The sequence below is a fragment of the Coregonus lavaretus genome (genome assembly GCF_964263955.1).
Source record: "Coregonus lavaretus genome assembly, chromosome: 21".
NCBI classification, from domain to species: domain Eukaryota; kingdom Metazoa; phylum Chordata; class Actinopteri; order Salmoniformes; family Salmonidae; genus Coregonus; species Coregonus lavaretus.
The window spans coordinates 44,713,912-44,734,009 of record NC_140008.1 but is presented as its reverse complement, the minus strand read 5'-3'; the positions used below and the strand labels follow the sequence as shown (position 1 = coordinate 44,734,009).

Genomic DNA, 20,098 nt, shown 5'->3' with positions numbered 1-20,098 from the left:
TGCGCCCGTGCATTGATTATCGACCACTGAACAGGGAGACGATAAGATTTAGTTATCCTCTCCCCCTCATTCCTTCAGTGATTGAATCAATGCCTGGGGCGCGCTTCTTCACCAAATTAAATCTCAGGAGTGCGTACAACCTGGTTCGTATCCGAGAGGGAGATGAGTGGAAGACAGCATTCAGCACAACCACGGGGCATTATGAATACCTGGTGATGCCCTATGGTTTGATGAATGCTCCCTCAGTTTTCCAGTCCTTTGTGAACGAGGTGTTTTGGGACATGCTTGGTCGCGGTGTAGTGGTCTACATCGATGACATCTTGGTGTATTCCGCTACGCACGCTGAGCATGTTTCCCTGGTTCGCAAGGTGCTGGCCCGACTGTTGGAAAATGACCTTTATGCTAATGCAGAGAAGTGTATGTATTTCCAGCAGTCCGTCTCCTTCCTTGGATACCGCATTTCCACCTCAGGTGTGGAGATGGAGGGAGATCGCATTTCAGCTGTGCGTAATTGGCCGACTCCAACCACGGTTAAGGCGGTGCAGCTTCCTTGGCTTTGCCAACTACTATCGGAGGTTTAGCCGGGGCTTTGGCAAGGTCGCAGCTCCCATTACCTCCCTGTTGAAAGGTGGGCCTTCCCGGCTCTGTTGGTCTGCTGAGGCTGACCTGGCCTTCAGCAAACTACGGGGTCTGTTCACCTCAGCCCCAGTACTGGCCCACCCCGATTCATCACTACCGTTTGTAGTGGAGGTGGATGCTTCCGAAGTTGGGATAGGAGCTGTCCTGTCTCAACGCTCGGGTACGCCACCTATGCTCCGCCCCTGTGCGTTCTTCTCGAAGAAGCTCAGCCCGGCGGAGCAGAACTACGACGTTGGTGATCGGGAGCTGTTGGCTGTTGTCCGAGCCTTGACCGTGTGGAGGCATTTGCTCGAGGGGGCGAAACACCCTTTCCTCGTCTGGACGGACCACCATAAACTGGAGTACATCTGGGTAGCGAGGAGGCTGAATCCTCGCCAGGCCAGGTGGGCCCTATTCTTCACCCGGATTGATTTCACTCTATCATACATCCCGGGTACGAAGAATGGGAAGGCAGACGCACTGTCCCGGCTGTATGACACAGAGGAGAGGCCCAGCGACAACATCCCCATATTGCCGACCTCCTGCATTGTGGCGCCGGTAGTATGGATGCGGATATAGAGCAGGCATTACGCACGGATCCCTCTCCACCTCAGTGTCCAGATGGGCTACAGTACATGCCTGCTCTTATCCGTGATCGTCTGATCTACTGGGCACACACGTCACCCTCCTCTGGTCACCCAGGTATCGGCCGTACAGTGCGTTGCCTGACCGGAAAATACTGGTGGCCTACCTTGGCTAAGGACGTAAGGGTGTACGTCTCCTCCTGCTCGGTGTGCGCCCAGAGTAAGGCACCTAGGCACCTCCCAGCGGGTAAATTACAACCGACCATGGTCTCACCTAAGTGTTGATTTTCTAACTGATCTTCCCCTCTCCCAAGGTAACACCACCATCCTGGTCATTGTGGACTGCTTTTCTAAAGCATGCCGCCTCCTTCCTCTGCCCGGTCTTCCCACGGCTCTGCAAACTGCGGAGGCCCTGTTTACACACGTCATCCGGCCCTACGGGGTACCAGAGGATAGTGTCTGACCGAGGTCCCCAGTTCACATCCAAGGTCTGGAAGGCGTTCATGTAACGTCTGGGGGTCTCGGTCAGCCTGACTTCTGGGTTCCACCCCGAGAGTAATGGGCAGGTGGAATGGGTAAATCAGGACGTGGGTAGGTTCCTGTCGTCCTACTGCCAGGACCGGCCGGCAGAGTGGTCGGTGTTCTTGCCATGGGCAGAATATGCCCAGAAGTCTCTCCGCCACTCCTCCGCTAACCTAACGTCTTTCGAGTGTGTTCTAGGTTACCAACCGGTTCTGGCACCGTGGCACCAGAGCCAGACCGAGGCTCCTGCGGTGGATGACTAGTTTCAGCGCGCGGAGGAGACGTGGTATGCTGCCCACGTTCACCTCCAACGCACTGTGCGTCGTCAGAAGGCCAATGCTGACCGCCACCGCAGTGAGGCCCCCGTCTTTGTACCGGAGGATCGGGTCTGGCTCTCGACCCGGAATCTGCCCCTCCGCCTGCCCTGCCGGAAGCTGAGCCCGCAGTTTGTGGGGCCGTTCAAAGTCCTGAGGAGAGTCAACGAGGTCACTTATAGGTTATTACTTCCCCCTGATTACCGTATTAACCCTTCGTTTCATGTGTTTCTCCTCAGGCCGGTGGTAGCTGGTCCGCTCCAAAAGTCTGAGGTGCGGGAGGTCCCTCCACCTCCTCTGGACATCGAGGGGGCCCCGGCATACTCTGTCCGTTCCATCCTGGATTCGAGGCGTCGGGTGGGGGGCCTTCAGTACCTCGTGGAGTGGGAGGGGTACGGTCCGGAGGAACGGTGCTGGGTCCCGGTGAGGGTTATCCTCGATCCCTCCATGTTACGGGATTTCCACCGTCGCCATCCGGCTCGCCCTGCTCCGCATCCTCCTGGCCGTCCCCAAGGCCGGGGTCGGCGTGCTGCTGGATCCGCGCGTCAAGGGGGGGGGTCCGCCGAGGCTGCCTCCCCTCCTTGTTCGGGCAGGTTTCAGCGTTCGCCGTCACCGGCTTACTAGCTACTGCCGATCCATTTATCATCACTCCATTTGTATTGTCTTCAATCACACACACCTGGTCCTTATTCCCTCATTAGTCATTGTATAAGTGTTCCCTCTGCTTCCTTGTCTGTGTGGGTGATTGTTTATTGTGTAGGTTAGTGAAGCTCGGTGGAGCTCGTGTATTTTGTATCGACAGGAGTATTTTCCAGTGTGCCTGTTTTGTGCCCTGGAGTGTGTTTGATGCATTTCTGCGTAAACCTGTATTTTGCGGATTAAAGCCTGTTATTCTGTGATTTACCCTCCTGCGCCTGACTCCTTCAACACCACCTCATCACACCATTATTATTATTATTATTATTATTATTAATAATAATAATACGCATAACAATAACACAATATTTTAGTTCTAAGTGTTTATTATGATTTTAGTGGCAAAGCAGAATAATGTTCTCCGTATCCATAGCAGAATGATTTTGCAGTGCATGGTGATCGAACAGGTTTCCTGTTATATTCATCAGAGGTGTTGGGAGGGTGAAGTCTGTGAATCCAAAAGATTTGCAACATTGCAACTACTTAATACATTTTTTGCTACTTTGTAACTACTTAGCATGTAACCTTAACCCTTTAACCAAACCTTAACCCCTAACCCAGCCTAGCTAACGTTAGAATTAGCCACCTAGCTAATGTTAGCATTAGCCACCTAGCTAATGTTAGCCACAACAAATTGGAATTTGAATTCGTAACATATCCTATGTTTTGCAAATTAGTAAGATATTGTACGAATTTCAATTCGTAACATATTTTACGGATTGCAATTCGTAACATATCATAGGAATTGTAATTTGTAAAATATCATATGAAATGGATGATGGACATCCACAAATTAATACATACCATACGAAACATAACATATCACTCATACTAATATTTACTTTTACTATGTTAGGTCTACCCCTGAGTCCAGGTTGCAGCATCAAGTGACTCCAATTAATTTAATATGATGTTATTATATCAATATTTGCTCATAAAAGCGTTCCCATTTCCATTTCTCATATAATTAATTTTACCACACAAAAAGATCCCACCTTGTCTAGCATATTTTGTTTTGTCAACATTTGGAAAGTTTACGGACTTATTTCCATCAGGTCTGTCATTACAATTTTATCCGACATGTAGTCTTACTTTCCTCGCATAAAAACGACGGAAACCTTACCAATAAATATCAAAGGTCTTATTCCGTTACATCAATGCTTGGCTGCAAATAAAAAAATCTTGCTCTTTTGTCCATAATAATCGCATCATGTAGGCTATACCCGCACTGTGTCTACTATAGAGTCCACGTGCCAATACCAGAGTGGGCACACTTGCTATATAACTCAACATGTTTTTGTGAGAAAACCATCAGTAGAGTTGAAAATGCGATGGAAACCCATTTAACTTGTATTTTCTATTCAGTACATGGAAATTTAACTGCAAAATTTATTTTTATGTGCACTGAATCATCACCTACAGCCTTTATCCGCAACAAGTCAATTTGATGGAAACATCTCTGGTGGGAAAATGCGCATATTGTTTTTATGAGGATTTTTGAATACTCGCAAGAAAATCTGTCAATTGGATCGAAACCTAGCTAGTATAGTAGAATTATAATGACCATCTTCCATTAGTCCTTGTAAGGCCTACCGGTAGGCCTATTGACTGGAGGAGAGACAGGGATTGACTCAAATTGGAATGGAACCATTCAAAGACATAAAGGACTTGTGATTTAGGGTATTTTTTTATGTGATTAGAAAACACTACATGTGAATGTCCTAAGCCTAGCCCATTTCAGAGGAGGTGAATGTAATAATTTTTTTCTAAATCACGATTTCGTTTAAACAGTTTTCAATATTTTCCCTGATTTGGGCAATATACCTATATAACATATTAGGTTTATGTCATGTGACACAACAGATTAATGTGAAGTTTCATAATAATCTTAATTGAATAACATTATTTATATGCACTGTACGGTTTTTAGGCGTGTAACTTGCTGTTTTCATCTTCGACAGATACTGTTAATACTGTTTGACTGCAGAGCCCAATGATTTATTAACATGGATCCCTGCTATCAGGGTGTAAAAAAAACTTGACTTGATTTCATTCATATGGGCAGTGACATATTGATATTTTGGACAAACCCGTGATGTGTATGTGTGTGTGTGTGTGTGTGTGTGTGTGAGAGAGAGAGAGAGAGAGAGTGAGAGAGAGAGAGAGAGAGAGAGAGAGAGAGTGTGTTCGTGCTCGTGCATCCGTGCTCGTGCGTCCGTGTGCCTCAACTTTGGCTCGTGAGCTCTCATTACGCGTTTGTTTGAGAGGGTTTGGTGGAGGGAGAAGAATATATATAAATATCTTCTCGCCAAGCGGTAGGTTTGTTTTAATTGACACTCACTAGGACTACAAGAAACAAGGAACAACCCCCATCTACCCGCAGAATCTCTGCCATCCTCTCCTCCTCCTCTCCTCTCCTCTCCTCTCTTCTACGGGCCAGCAACCCTCTCAACGCAAGGTTGGTTTCTATACCAGGACAGCGCATTATCAGCTGAAGGTAACCTCAACTTTCACCTGAAATACACATTTTCACACAATTATTCGATGTGCTATACATTATATGCACATGGTTGCTATTTTCCGAGGCGCGTGTGCAAAGGTGGTGCGTGGGTGCAAGCTATAAGACTTTGCATTAATAATGACGGATATAGTGAGCCGTGTAACTGAGCTTTGAGATGGGATAGCCTATGTGGAAGGATTGGCGATATTTATTTCATTCACAAGGAAACAAAAGTCAGCATTGAGCCGCCCGTGGTATAGTTCAAATATAGCTATCTTATCTGTCATTGTTTTGAGTACAGTATGTTCATGGTCAACATTTTGTTTGAAAGAAATCAAGGTTGAAATTGAGAAGAAGCTGCGCAGTACAGTGAACTGCATGATTATCAGCAAAGCCTCAGCAAAATACTGAAAAGGCACGAGAGGGAAAACAGACTAAAAAGGAATTCATTGTAGCCTAAATGTGTTGCCAATTCTCAAATGTCATGATAAATAGTATTCTAGAGCTACCCAAATAATAGTAAAATAAGGAGGAATTCTGACAGGAATGGAAATACTTTTGTTGGCTCCTATATTTCATTTTAGTTATTTTATTCCTCACGAGACAAAAACCTGGCATGGTTAAGAACAATGCAGAGATGAATTCACCCAAAATATAAAAGCCAACTCGTTTAAAGACCAATACATTATTTTCGTAAGAGGATCATAATATGTGTCGGAGTCATCATTATTGGCAATAGGCTCTAAACTGCATCATCAATGGGCATTTCTTTTACAAATCAAATAGCAGATAATTACGCATGTATATAGGCTAATCAAGAACCTGTTATAGGCCTATAGACTTGTGAAATAGGCCTACCTATAAACTAAGAGGGGATAACGTTAAATATCGATCTAAGTTTAAAAAACGAAATAGGTTGATTTCCATTTCAGAGAGATGAACACAGGGAGAGCTCGTGCATGCTCTGACGCATTTTAATCCTTTTTCACTTGGATGAAATGTCATGGCTGGAGGCAAGGGAGACACGCATCTAGGGGCTATATAACATTTTCTATTCCGTCTGAAGAGGCACAATTCAATAATAACAATAACATGGATCATTTTAGTTTCTGAAATAAATAAGTAACAACAGCTATAGCCTACATTTTGTATAAGCGTTTTTAAATAAGGTGGGCCACTTCTGTGTTTTCTATCCTCTCTTAGGAACGCATAATAAACACTTCAATTAAATGTCACCCTGAACTGCACGTTTTCCATTTTAGGTTTTCTTTGTCCAAGTGAAATTAATCCTGAGTGCCTTTTTTTTTTTTTACTTCAGTGGTATGAAACTGACAGAGCGCGAATTAGCTCCGCTGCTGCTATATAGCACATCCACCTCCTTTAAAGTTTAGACATTTCCGCGCCGTGTTATCTAGGGGGGCCCAATTAAACACACGACTTCTGATCCCCGGGACAAAATGGAAATGTAACAGGTCTTAAAATGATTGGTGTTGGCGTGAGGAAGCGCACCTGCAACTTCATGGAGCTTTGGGAAGTCTAATGGTCCGGACTGTAAGGAGAGTTATCTTTTGTCCTCTGACACAAAACCTTTAATTATCCCAAACGCGTTTTATTGTCTGTCAGGCCTCGGCCGGGGCCGTAGGGACAAAACAATACACATTCGTTATAGATCATATAAATTACTTCTTCAACAACATGGAATCCAAACAATAAATATATTTTATGGAATTCAATATATTGGATTAAGGTACACAATTTAAATGGAAAAACTAAGAAAAAACCGATTTAGCCAATATCATGGGTGTGTGTTGTCACACATTTGAGAGAGAAGCCTGTCTGTCAGTGTAAGGCGATAGTTTGAATACAGAATGTTTAATTGGAGAGACGAGGGACATGCTAATGAAGAGTCAGCGGCGGATAATTAGTTTACATTGAGTATAGGTTACTGTTTAATTGAGAGAGCATTGATCTGGCTTTAAAAGCAGTAATTAGGGCCTACATTACTTACACAGAATGCAGCCTGCCACTGACACTTCAACACATGCAGCTATATAACTCGAAAATTAATATACGCTAATGTCTTCTTAATTGGGATAGGCCTGATATATTATGTTGGTTATCAGAAAAAGAGAAAAGGGCCTGGCATTTGGCATTTGTTCGTTTTAGAATGGGCGTATGTTTTTGCCATGCACTATTTGAGGCATATTTATTGTATATAGGCTTAATATTATTTTGCAGGCCTACTTGTGTTTTGTAGGCTATGTTGGCTATGACACACACACACACACACACACACACACACACACACACACACACACACACACACACACACACACACACATACAACTTGTAATCTATAGTATTAATTTATCAGAATAGGGGTAAATTAGGCCTATGTATGTTTTACCAATACAACTAATATTACAAAAATTATTAAATTAAATATTGTAAACATGTTAAAGCCTTACTTCGTTATTAGGCCTACACAGCATGCTCACAGGTAAATGACTATCACGTTTAAAAAATGCACGGCGGCAAAACATACATGACGAGGAAAGATATAACCCTCACACGACTGTTTCACTTATGACGTGCCTTTCCACTAGACCTTTCACATAAAGTTATCGAATCAAATTCAACAAGTGAGACTACTGAAACTCCATAATACATTTTATACAGATTAAAATGTTTTCAAATTACAATTCAATATCCAGGTCTTATCCTTCTAATTCAATCACAAGAGATTATGCAAATGTCACTAAACCGTATCGTGTCTTTAAGCAGCGATTTAGTCTCTACTAATGTCGTCTGGTAACTAAAACCTATAGAAAAGAAAAGTAATGAAAATGTCAATACCCAAAGTGTCTCTCTCCACGCTCTCGCAGCCAGCACGCACGGCGGGTTTGAGGGGAGAGTGACAGCTCTTTGTTGGTGAATAGAAATCAGTGGCATAGAGAGAGGGGGCGGCGACTCCTACCAAATTATCCAAACTGGGCAGACTTTTGCTCCCTTCACAAATAGGACACCGCTCTCCAACTCAGGCAGTCCCAATCTGACCTTCAAGCACACGGAACCCTATAACGGGAGATCGTTGTGGGACTATCGAGAGAAAAACACCCTAATCTAATCTTCTGCAATTTTAAACGTCCATCACCACCATCATCATTAGGTCATATACTGGCCACCGCCGGATCAGCTGGACTATACTTATTTTTTTGGCTATAAAACATTCAGGGGAGAGGAAAATAATTTATTCCTGCCTTGATTTCTCCCTGTCCCTCATCTCTCCACCACTTGCAGTGAAGGTGAGCTGAGCTGAGTGTGTCTCTTGTTTGTGTGTGTGTGCCTGTCTAACAGCAGAGCCAGTCGGATGCTCTGAGCCTACTGGACGCAGAGCTGTATATGGAAGTTGTGGGCTGCAAGGCAGAAGCGAGCAGTTGCACATTGCGTCGTTCAGGAGCGGGAGCCATGCTGTTCCACGGGATCTCCGGTGACCACATCCAAGGCATCATGGAGGAGATGGAGAGGAGATCCAAAACCGACTCGCGCCTGGCCAAGGGCGTGCAGCTCAACGGAAGGGAATCGGTAAGAAAAATGAACTAAATGCAATGTTTTCTTTTCTTTTCTGACATCCATGAAGATTAACACTTAAATCCGAATGGGCAAAACTGTTTAAACGCAAGGAAATGCTTTAGGAAGCTGTAGTTGGGCTAAAATAGCTGCAAGAAATAATCACTCAAAAGAAAATGTTGGGGTTAATATTGCGTTTACAGGTTCCTATGGACATGCAGCCTATTGTATGTGGACATTTTCGTATGTAATAAAAATACATTCAGTTATAAACTAAACTAAGTGAACGTGCATAAAGTAAAAGTGACAATTATTACGCACAATTTGGCAATTTGTTACACAATTTCTATTTTGAGCAAATAACACATTGCTGTTGTTATTGTTTATTTATATAATATATAGGCCTAATTAAACAGTTTTTACAGAGATAATAGACCTATATCAGTTTGGATATTATTAGCATCTACATAATAATTTATTAGAGGCCTACATAACTCTTGTTATTATTATTATTATTATTATTATTATTATTATTGTTAATTGTTGTTCTTGTGGCAGTAATGCTAAATTATAGACGTGTGAAATTAGGAGAATATAGCGCACCAGGCTGTCAATGCAGCTTATTTTAAATGCACAATGAAGCGTAATTAATTATTCTTTGTCATTGTAATACATTTATGTATACAGGCTCCATTTGTTAGATAAGTTGAACGCTGTTACTCCCTAAACACAACCGGCCCTGCATGTTGACACATTTTCAGCTCCGCAGGAATTTCCTGGGATTTGCTTTAAAACCGAACTGTCATATATAGGCTACTTAAGAAAGTCTAACGATCGTTCTACTATTTTATTTATTTTTAAGAAAATGGTGCAATGCTCATATTTGGCTAATATGTAATTTTCAGATATGTTACAGTTTTATCACACACAAGCCAAACCCCACATGGGAAGTATAGGTCTAACCACATGCGCAGGATGTGAGCCATGCATTCCCACATTTATTAATATTCCCCTCCTCTCCCTCCTCTCCAGTCCATGCCTTCGATGGGCCCGGAGAAGCCCGCGTTGTGTGCCGGCTGTGGAGGCAAAATCTCGGATAGATATTACTTACTCGCCGTGGACAAACAGTGGCACCTGCGGTGCCTCAAATGCTGTGAATGTAAACAGCATTTGGAGTCAGAGCTCACGTGTTTTGCCAAGGATGGCAGCATCTACTGCAAGGATGATTACTACAGGTAAGAAAGCATAAGGTTATGAATTGTTGTTTTTCTATAGGCCTAGTGAAATTATTGATTTTTATATTTAATACACACACACTCTCTTCCCCTCTCTCTCTCTCTCTCTCTCTCTCTCTCTCTCTCTCTCTCTCTCTCTCTCTCTCTCGCTGTCTCTGTGTGTTCGGCATTAGGCCTGTCATACAAACTATTGATAATGTCTGAAACAATAGACCTATAACACAAATACAGGCTACAGAAAATTTGAAATAGGCTATAGGTTAAATGTACGTACAGAAAGCTTATTGGTTCGATCAGCTATAGCTTTGGCATATTCAACAGGTTATAAAAGGAAGCCCCCATATACTGAATCTACTACATGGAAATAGAAATAGCTGTAATAGCCAAGCAGCCTAAATATCAGAGGAAATCGGTCGTCTCTTGGCCATGCTGCAAATCCGAGGTGTTATTATAGACCTGCCAACCTTTGCCCAAAACTGCGGATGGAGGTTATGACATTATAAGCAAACTGCTGAATAAAAACAACCTAAGAACATGGAGGTGTATTTTATGTAGCCACTCCTCGCAGTGTGTGTGTGTTCCATTTTTTCAATCCTGTTTGGAGTGTTTTAGAAGTGTCATGTCTGCGCGTGTTTTTAAAGAATTGCGTCCTTGTTCCAGAAGGTTCTCAGTGCAGAGGTGTGCGCGCTGCCACCTCGGGATATCGGCATCGGAGATGGTGATGCGTGCACGGGACTCCGTGTACCACCTGAGTTGCTTCACGTGCACCACGTGCAACAAGACCCTGACCACCGGCGACCACTTCGGCATGAAGGACAGCCTGGTGTACTGCCGGGTCCACTTCGAGACCATAGCCCATGGAGAGTACCCCCACCCCGGCCTCAACTACTCCGAGCTGGCGGCTAAAGGCGGAGGTCTGGCGCTGCCTTACTTCAATGGCACTGGGACAGCTCAGAAGGGAAGGCCTCGCAAGAGGAAGAGCCCCGCCATGGGCATAGACATCGCCAGCTACAACTCAGGTGAGGAGACGGAGAGGAAAGGAGTTGCTGCTTGGGGAGTTGTATGGGGGATTGATGCTATTGCACTGTTTGAAAAGAACGTTTCGGTGGGGATGTTTTGGTTAAGGCCAAAAACCTGTTGTTAGGCTACATGCTAACTAACCAGCCCATGACGCGCGCTGGTGAACTGAACAGAAAAGAGAATGTCGAATATGGAGATTTCATTAATTATTTGGCTTGATCCGTGTTTAAGGGCATAGGCCTCATCTCCGTAGGCCTACACCAAATGCAATTTTAACCAAAAAAGGGGGGACAAGAAAGAGAACAATTAGCCATTTCACACATTTGAAGATGCCTGCTTTGCAATTATCCTCTTTAGGCTAAATTGCATGTTGTCAAAATGATAAAAAATTTACCCCCAGTTAACCATTAGATTGACTTTTATAGCCTAATTATGGTCATCGAATTTGTCAAATGGGTACACACATGAACTTGAACCAGTGACCTACGAACGTGCAGGGGGTAAAAGTAATTTGGGCTCATGTACTTAAAATGTCGCCTTTCGTCTTTCTTGGGGGAAATTGCCTCCTCGTTATACATTACAGGTAATTTTACATTTAAAAACTGCCATTGAAAACGTGAATGTTATAATCCAACCAACTCCGCAGCGTCTCTTTTGTTGTCGCTTTTTACAATTAGTTTCCGGTTGAGAAAGTTTGTCACTGTGTGCCAAATTTGCTCTGTTCTCCTTGAATGGAGAGGAATAAGGGTAATCTGCGTGTTAAATAATTGTTCTGCGTTAATTGAAGGTGACGTAGGAATCCCTGGCTTCCAACCATTGAATCAAACTCGGAAGGTCAGCACAGTTCTCAGAAACAGAGTGAGTGAGATGGAGCAGGGATACAAAAATTAACAAAACAAAAAAAATCATTACATACTCTCCAGTATCTACAGAAAAATTACTTTCAATTGTTTTATAGACATCATGCGAGGCTTTTGTTATGTCCTCTAATAGGGCCTATGCCAAGCCTAATATGTTATGTTTCTTGGGCTACTGTATTTTGCTTTAATAGCGACAAGGGTGATAATGGATCTATTCTAAAGACTATTCCATTTTCAGAAACATGCCCATATGCCCCATTACAATATTGGGTTTCTGTTTTGTATTTATGTTCAGCTGTAGATGTTGTGCTCTTTCCATCTTTAAAGCACTTTTGGTTGCACTACAAAGAAATACGATTGGATTTAACTCTGAACTAAATCCTGCTTTTGTCTATAGCATTCCAAAAACATTCCATTAGGCATATTCAGAAATTGCCTTTATTTCACAGTCAGTTTCGGGCAAAAACGTTGATATTGTCTATATCTGGCTTAATGTTTAGGTTCCATCGCCTCTATATGCCTATAGCCTACGTCTTTAGATAATTATTCCATGCAGTCATTCCCATGTCGACCTTGCAGTTGGTATACCTACTCAGCATGATTTCTTAGCGACCCCTGGTGGGTAGTTGTAGAAAGAAAGGCACTCTGCAAGCAACCATAGCTGAGGAAAATGGGATACCCAAGATTTAAAGATTGAGGTGTTATTTTATTGCAGTGCTTGGCTAACATGAATTAAGATGCATATCTGACATCTGAAAATAAGTGTTTCAAGTTACAAGTTAGTGATGGAATATGAGTAGTAGTCCTGGACTATGGCCAAGATTCATTTGAAAAATAAATAGATTCTGTAGCCCAGAGATATTTAATCTGTGTTCATGTTTAGTTCTGGATCAACTAAACCAGAATTAGGCCTACTCCTGGATCAATCTAGTTTGGTTCTGTGAAACCGGCACTAAAGTCTGTCATTTAACCTGTGATTTGTATTTGCAGGGGGCGGAAATATCAAGATAGGTGTCTTGAATATATTAACAGCCTGCTATAGGCTTTGTTCTCATTTATTGTCAAAGATTTAGAGATGACCACTTTAGGTAATAGGCCTATAGTAGAATGAGTAAAGTCTGTCATAGGAATATGCTTTAAACATGTCTGCTGGATGTCTTGAAAATAATTGTCGTTTGATCATAGAATAACAATCAATTATTTTTAATATTTTCCCATAAACATAGGACAGAATATTAGTATGGTGCATATTGGAAGTAGAGATTACATTTTAATCTCAATACATTATTGCTTTCTTTAAGCATTGAGTAGAAATGCTAGACCAAATTGAGGACTGATCAACTCCAACTGTACATTTATTTTATTACCCCTTTTTCATGATATTCAATTGGTAGTTACAGTCTTGTCCCATTGCTGCAACTCCCCTACGGACTCGGGAGAGGTGAAGGTCAAGAGCCATGCGTCCTCCGAAACACGACCCTGCCAAGCCGCGCCTTGACACACTGCTCGCTTAACCCGGAAGCCAGCCGCACCAATGTGTCGGAGGAAACACTGTCCAACTGGCGACCGAAGTCAGCTTGCAGGTGCCTGGCCCGCCACAAGGAGTCGCTAGAGTACGATGGGACAAGGAAATCCCGGACGGCCAAACCCTCCCCTAACCCGGACGACACTGGGCCAATTGTGCGCCGCCTCATGCGTCTCTCGGTCACGGCTGGCTGTGACACAGCCTGGGATCGAACCCGGGGCTGTAGTGACGCCTCAAGCACTGCGATGCAGTGCCTTAGACCGCTGCGCCGCTCGGGAGGCTGCTTTACATACTTTCTAAGGGGTTTGGGTCCGTTACATTTTTAATAATTTATGTACGATTCAATTAAATATTTTATTCAATCTTAACTGAAAATGATGGCCAGGTTATGGCCATTTTATGCCTTTCATTTCTGTTCAGTGGAATCGGGAGTCATCATAACCTATTCATAACCCTGATCAGGATGTGTTGTATCTTTCTATAACTAACAACCTTGATTTTGGGAGTGCTGTCCATGTTGTCATCATGGGATTATATTTACGAGGATCCAGCAGCACCCCACTTTTTGTTTGAAGAATTATACTGCAATGCACACTTTACCACAGTATATCTGTTCTAACCTTGCGCCTCCTCCTTCTCCTCCTCTTGGTCAGGTTGTAATGAGAACGATGGAGACCACCTGGACCGTGACCAGGCCTACCCTCCCTCCCAGAAGACCAAGCGCATGCGCACCTCCTTCAAGCACCACCAACTCCGCACCATGAAGTCCTACTTTGCTATCAACCACAACCCCGACGCCAAGGACCTCAAACAGCTTGCCCAGAAGACAGGCCTCACCAAAAGAGTTCTACAGGTAAGCAGCAGCCTTCGCCCTCCTTCCTGACCTCTGACCTAGTATGACATCATCATTCTATATCCTCCATTCCATTGTCTGTTCTCACATTTGACCATCAGTTCCATTCAACTCATCTTTTTTGGTTTGTTTGGTTTTATTACATTTTTTTCATTGGTTTTCTACCGATGTTGTATGGAATGTTGTTAGGTACCAGGTTCCTTGATGTACTGTATGAAGGAGATGTATGGTATTTGTAGTGTTCAGGGTTTCTAGACATATAATTCATCCACTTATCACTCCCAATCTCCCTGGGTCAGTGGTGGCAAGAGTAATTTAAGAGAGAGTGCACAAGTCTGTAAGGATCTTTTACAAAATAAAAAAACTTTCAGCTGGTCATTTCTCATTTGGTTTCTACTCCCTGAGCCCAAAATAATGGCGTCAAAATCAACAGTTTGTAGCTATTGTACTTTACTCTTTCTACTCTACGGGGAGAGTCAGGTAGTGGACAACACTGTGATGTCAAACAGATACAGAACAATTGCATTTTATTAGAATGAAAGAAAAGAGACAAAGAAAAGAAGGTAATACATTAGACATAAACATAAAGTAAAAGCCATTGGATTGGATTGGTTTGCAGGTATGGTTCCAAAACGCAAGAGCCAAATTCAGAAGGAACGTTTTGCGACAGGAGAATGGTAATGACAAGGCCGACGGCACGTCACTCCCGCCGCCCTCGTCCGACAGCGGCGCTCTGACGCCCCCCTCCAGCGCGGCCACACTAACAGACCTGACCAATCCCTCTATCACTGTAGTGACCTCCGTCACATCTAGTTTGGACAGCCATGATTCGGGGAGCCCCTCACAGACTACCTTGACAAACCTTTTCTAGCAAGCTCTACGACTCTAAGCTCTTAACACATTTTTGTTTTTTTCCCTAATTTGCATTTACATTTTTTAAACAACACCTTAAAAGAAAACAGAGACAGTTCTGTGGATACAGGAAGTACTGTACTGTACTGTACTGTACACAACAAAAAACAACAAGAACAACAAGAACAACTACAGCAACATTTAAACAGGAGGAAATTATGTTGATGTGTAGCATTTGCAACCACTTGGCAGCTGTTTGTAGTCAACGTATTTAGTGATTGGTTTTGTCGAGAGGACGTTTTGAATCTGGACGGCATTGAACAATTATGAAGAGGGTTCAACAATCTTGGACCGAGCCCAAATGGAACTATTTAAATGGGAAAAGTATATTATTTTTACTTTATTTTATTTCAGTTTGATTGAGTCTAAATTTATCCGTCCCTGATAATTAATGTATTATTTACTGATCAATTCATTTCAAATCATTAATATTTTGCCCTAGAAATGTGTATGTATGCACGAAATCGTTGAAATATACATTTGCAGAATACGCTGTAAAATATAATTCAGAGTTATCCTGGATGTTACAAGACATTGGATTATTTTATAGATTAGTAATTTTAATCTCTAAATTGCATTGTATACATTACAAGAACCCAAACAATACAACTCAAATGCCAGGTGGCTGCTGTGACCTCAACATGCATTTTGTCTTGACATGATGCACCTCAACTGTGAAAAAAATCAAATAACAATGGAACAAATCTATCGATCTGTACAGTGGTAACTGTCCAATATGTAATGCAGTAACATTGATATTAGAAAGAGTTCAACAATAGAACTAAGTAAGTGAAATTCTGATTGGGACACAGTTTAATGGGCACTGTTTGAAAGGATTGTTTCCATGATAGTGCACTTTTACTAGTCTGCTGGTCTAATATTACATACCAACACGCAAATGGGAAAAAAAGGTAGTTTATCTGGATTCAACGTGCCCGTAGAATTACTGTTAAATACAATACACTGCCCATCATTTTGCTCAGGGTAAAGAAGGGTTGATTTAAAAAATAAATTTAAAAAAATGTGAGGAGAGGAAGATGAAAGAAAAGTGAGGGATGACGATGTGGCAGATTAGAGGTGTAGAGCTGACAGAAACTTTACAATGACCTCAGAAACCTGGAGATTGTAGAAAACATGCAGCCAGCGGGACAAATAAATCATCCTCCACATGATCACGTTTGGCCATATTTGTACTTTCTTTACGGACACTTGCCACTGATCAGACCAAAAACATTTCCTCTCGATGAATTAAGAGAAAGAAAGAGAAGCAGTCCTTCTGCAGGGTTACAACATTTTAAATTTGTATTTTTTTGTCTTCTGGCCCAGCTGTTTAAGGTCTTTGGCGTCAGGGTTGTGGTTGATAGCAAAGCAGGATTACATGGTGCAGATTAAGAGAAAGAATAGGAGGTCTTGCTGCTGGGTTAAAACATTTTATTGTAATTGTCACAATTTGTTCTATTGTAGAACAAAGCGTTACTCTCAATCTACTTCATGAAGTAGATGCCTAACTCAGTTCTACTATGTGCCTTATGCTATAACTTGGAAGAAAGTTTGTGAACTTCAGGATTATATGTATTGTTTGTTAACTGATTCACATACTTGTGACGCCTCACTAGTTTTGTACTGTTTTGCATCTTATTTCTGAAGATCTTTTTATGGTGTATCCTGTTAAAAGGGGCCAGCGATGTCATAGAAAGCGCTTGTGCACTCTTTCAGATATAGTTGGTTAATCCAAGAATCGTATAAATTGATTTTCGTGTTAATAGTTCAGTACAGTAAGTGTTCTATCAAGATTGTCCATGTTTCCCTGTTTCTTGATAAAGATGGTGTATAGAAACGATTTCCCCTTAAATATTTATGGACCAAACGGTTGTTATATATCTTATTAAATTTGTGTGAATAAAAATACTTTGCTTTAAATGAGTTTTATTTTTCATTACACTTACCATTTTTGTGTTGTTCCTTAGATACTATGTTTTATTTTTTACTCACATCAACAAATGAAAAAGCATTCAATGATTGATTGACCAATTAAAACAAACGTTCCACATTTTTACTTTTATTTTAATTTCCTATTTTATGGTGTTTACAGTTTTAAAGTAATGCCCCATGGATTTGCACCTAAACCAAGTAGTCAAAAATTATGAAAATTGCTTTTTAGTGCATGAATATGGCTATAACTTTTTAAAATGGAAAGAGGAATGCTGCAAAGCACACATTGATTGATATATCTATGTAGAGCTAAAATGAAATAAGAGTAAATGCAGACCCATAAAGCCAGGTTGCTCTGTAGTTAATATATTGTTACTCTATGATTTCTTTCAGGGAGAACAAATCTTGGGGCATTACAGCCAAACTTCCCGACGTTTGAAAATTCCCTAAAGTATTAAGAGAAGGGGAATTCCTCACCATTGAAGACAAAGACAATATTAGGATAAGACAATAGAATATTGAGAGAAAAATTTACATAAACAAAAACATGTTTTAGTCCAAAACAACAAAATAAATATTTTAAACGTTTTTCCTGAACGTTTGAATCCAACTATGGAGGAGAATACAGTATGTGATTACTGATATCATTATGAAAAAATATGACTTTGCTCTTTGTATTGGAATGCCATTCACACACAGTGAAATAAGTTGTATAGGAACATAGTTGTATATAGCAGAGCAGCTTGGCAGCACAGGGGCTAGAGTGGGATTAAAATACAGCAGACATTAAACAACACTACAGGACACACACACACACACAGACACACACACACACTCCCCTCCCTTACCCCACACACTCCCACCCCTACCCTCTACAGAATCAGCTTACTATATATAAAAAAAAAAGTTATTTTGTCACAAATGTCATTTTGTAAACACATGGCCTCCTTGAAACTTGGCAGCAGGACGCCCATCAAACAGGGGCTGATGAAGAGGACTGCAGAATTGGCGCTTTACTAAGGAAAAGAGGAAGCAACACAAAAAAAAGATGAAAAAAGATTCCCATTTTGCACCTCAACATCTTGTTAACATTATCCTTGAGATGTATTTTAATATTTTGTTTGATGCATTGTATTTGGATCATTCATTGTCAGCTGTGAAATAAACCCTATGAAAATCCTGTCCCTGATCCTGATGATGCCCACATACCTTACGGTGGAAAATGAAATGTCATTGTGAGGACATGGATGGATTGTAACGCTTGAAGCGTATTTATGCATGTACATGACATTCAGCTAACTAAGGACAATATTAACAATACATTTATCTGATTTCAATATTGTGGTTATTCTTGGGTTCTTGGCTACTATGCAGCATTACTTTCAAATACACAACCAGCACATGGTATTCCTAAGTGTGTGATTACTGATAATAGATTACATTAATTAGATATGGAATTCAAGCTATTTACAATCTGTTTTCTGTTCAATTACATTTTATAAGTTCTGGATAGAGTCCATTCAGACTCCTGACAAATGTGGGCAGTACATTTCATTCTAGAGATAAACAACATCATTATATTTGACTACCCGCGTCTCACAAATCACAATGCGTGTAGGACTTTAGCAGCAACATGATCCCACTGCCTTGCCCTGGTTCCTTCAGTGCGGTGTACTTACTGTACGATGAATGCTGCATATCCATGTTAGGAAGGAGGGAGACAGAGGGGAGCAGAGGGCCGGGATTGGAGGGAGGGAAGTCGGGAGGGAGGGGAACGGTGGTGCCACATGGGGCCTAGTAAACAGCTCGCTGTTGAATTCCAACTACGTGGGAAACAGCAAACGCTACAGAGAAGTCCAAGCATAAACCTCACTCACTGGGGTGCCGGCCGTGCTGTTTTTCCTGGCCTGGGCGGTGGACGGTTTACACTAGCGAGCAGCAGGAAGTGGAATTGCAACATAACACAAACAAACAGTGTCGGCCATCTTGGATTCAGGAGATTCTGGACATCATCATAGCATCCTGCTGACTGACAAGAATGTGAAGGGATGGAGGTTGGTGACCGGAATGCTTCTTATGGTAACAATTAGTGTGTCTTGTGTGTGTGGTTTGTGCCTGTGTGTGTAGTGTTTGACAAGTAAAAGACAAGTTCAGATGTTGACTAGTCGTGTGAAAGGTATGTGGTTTGTAGAATGCCTCCGATTATAATGGAGCATTGCACAGACTGCAGGTGAGTCTTAAATACTGGGAGATACCATTGTACAATTAAATGCATTTTCCAGTTCAGTCTTAAATATGCTTTGTAATTTTATTTCATTCTATTTTCGGATTATTAAACATTTTGCGTGGGATAAAATCCCCAAATCCCTTCAGGTGAATCACCTTGTTTCTAAAGGGGTTTCCATAGGGATCCCGAAACACTACTTCCCCAATTATATTTCACTATACACTGTATACACTATATATACAAAAGTATGTGGACACCCCTTCAAATTAGTGGATTCGGCTATTTCAGCCACACCCGTTGCTGACAGGTAAATTAAAATCGAGCACAAAGCCATGCAATCTCCATTGGTAAACATATTCAGTAGAATGGCCTTACTGAAGAGCTCAGTGACTTTCAACTTGACACCGTCATAGGATACCACCTTTCCAACAAGTCAGTTCTTCAAATGTCTGCCCTGATAGAGCTGCCCCGGTCAACTGTAAGTGCTGTTATTGTGAAGTGGAAAAGTTTAGAAGCAACAACGGCTCTGCCGCGAAGTGGTAGGCCACACAAGCTCACAGAACGGGACCGCCGAGTGCTGAAGCGCTTAGCGCATTAAAATCGTCTGTCCTCGGTTGCAACACTCACTACCGAGTTCCAAACTGCCTCTGGAAGCAACGTCAGCACAATAACTGTTCGTCGGGAGCTTCATGAAATGGGTTTCCATGGCTGAGCAGCCACACACAAGCCT

At 42.0% G+C, this 20,098-nt stretch overlaps 1 protein-coding gene across 4 annotated transcripts; it reads left to right on the top strand.

Moving 5' to 3' along the window:
• Positions 1-8,273: 8,273 nt before the first annotated feature.
• Positions 8,274-18,324, top strand: lhx9 (LIM homeobox 9). 4 transcript variants are annotated; one of them, XM_084186124.1, is made up of 5 exons: positions 8,274-8,819; positions 9,837-10,039; positions 10,700-11,058; positions 14,098-14,297; positions 17,535-18,317. In XM_084186124.1, the coding sequence occupies exons 1-5, from the start codon at positions 8,637-8,639 to the stop codon at positions 17,589-17,591; spliced, it is 1,002 nt and encodes a 333-aa protein (XP_084042250.1). In that variant the 5' UTR covers positions 8,274-8,636; the 3' UTR covers positions 17,592-18,317. The 4 variants fall into 4 exon arrangements, with proteins under 4 accessions (XP_084042250.1, XP_084042249.1, XP_084042248.1 ...); XM_084186123.1 differs by having other exon boundaries at positions 8,538-8,819; positions 10,703-11,058; positions 17,535-18,324; XM_084186122.1 differs by lacking the exon at positions 17,535-18,317 and adding an exon at positions 14,917-15,880 and having other exon boundaries at positions 8,538-8,819; positions 10,703-11,058.
• The last annotated feature ends 1,774 nt before the right edge of the window (positions 18,325-20,098 follow it).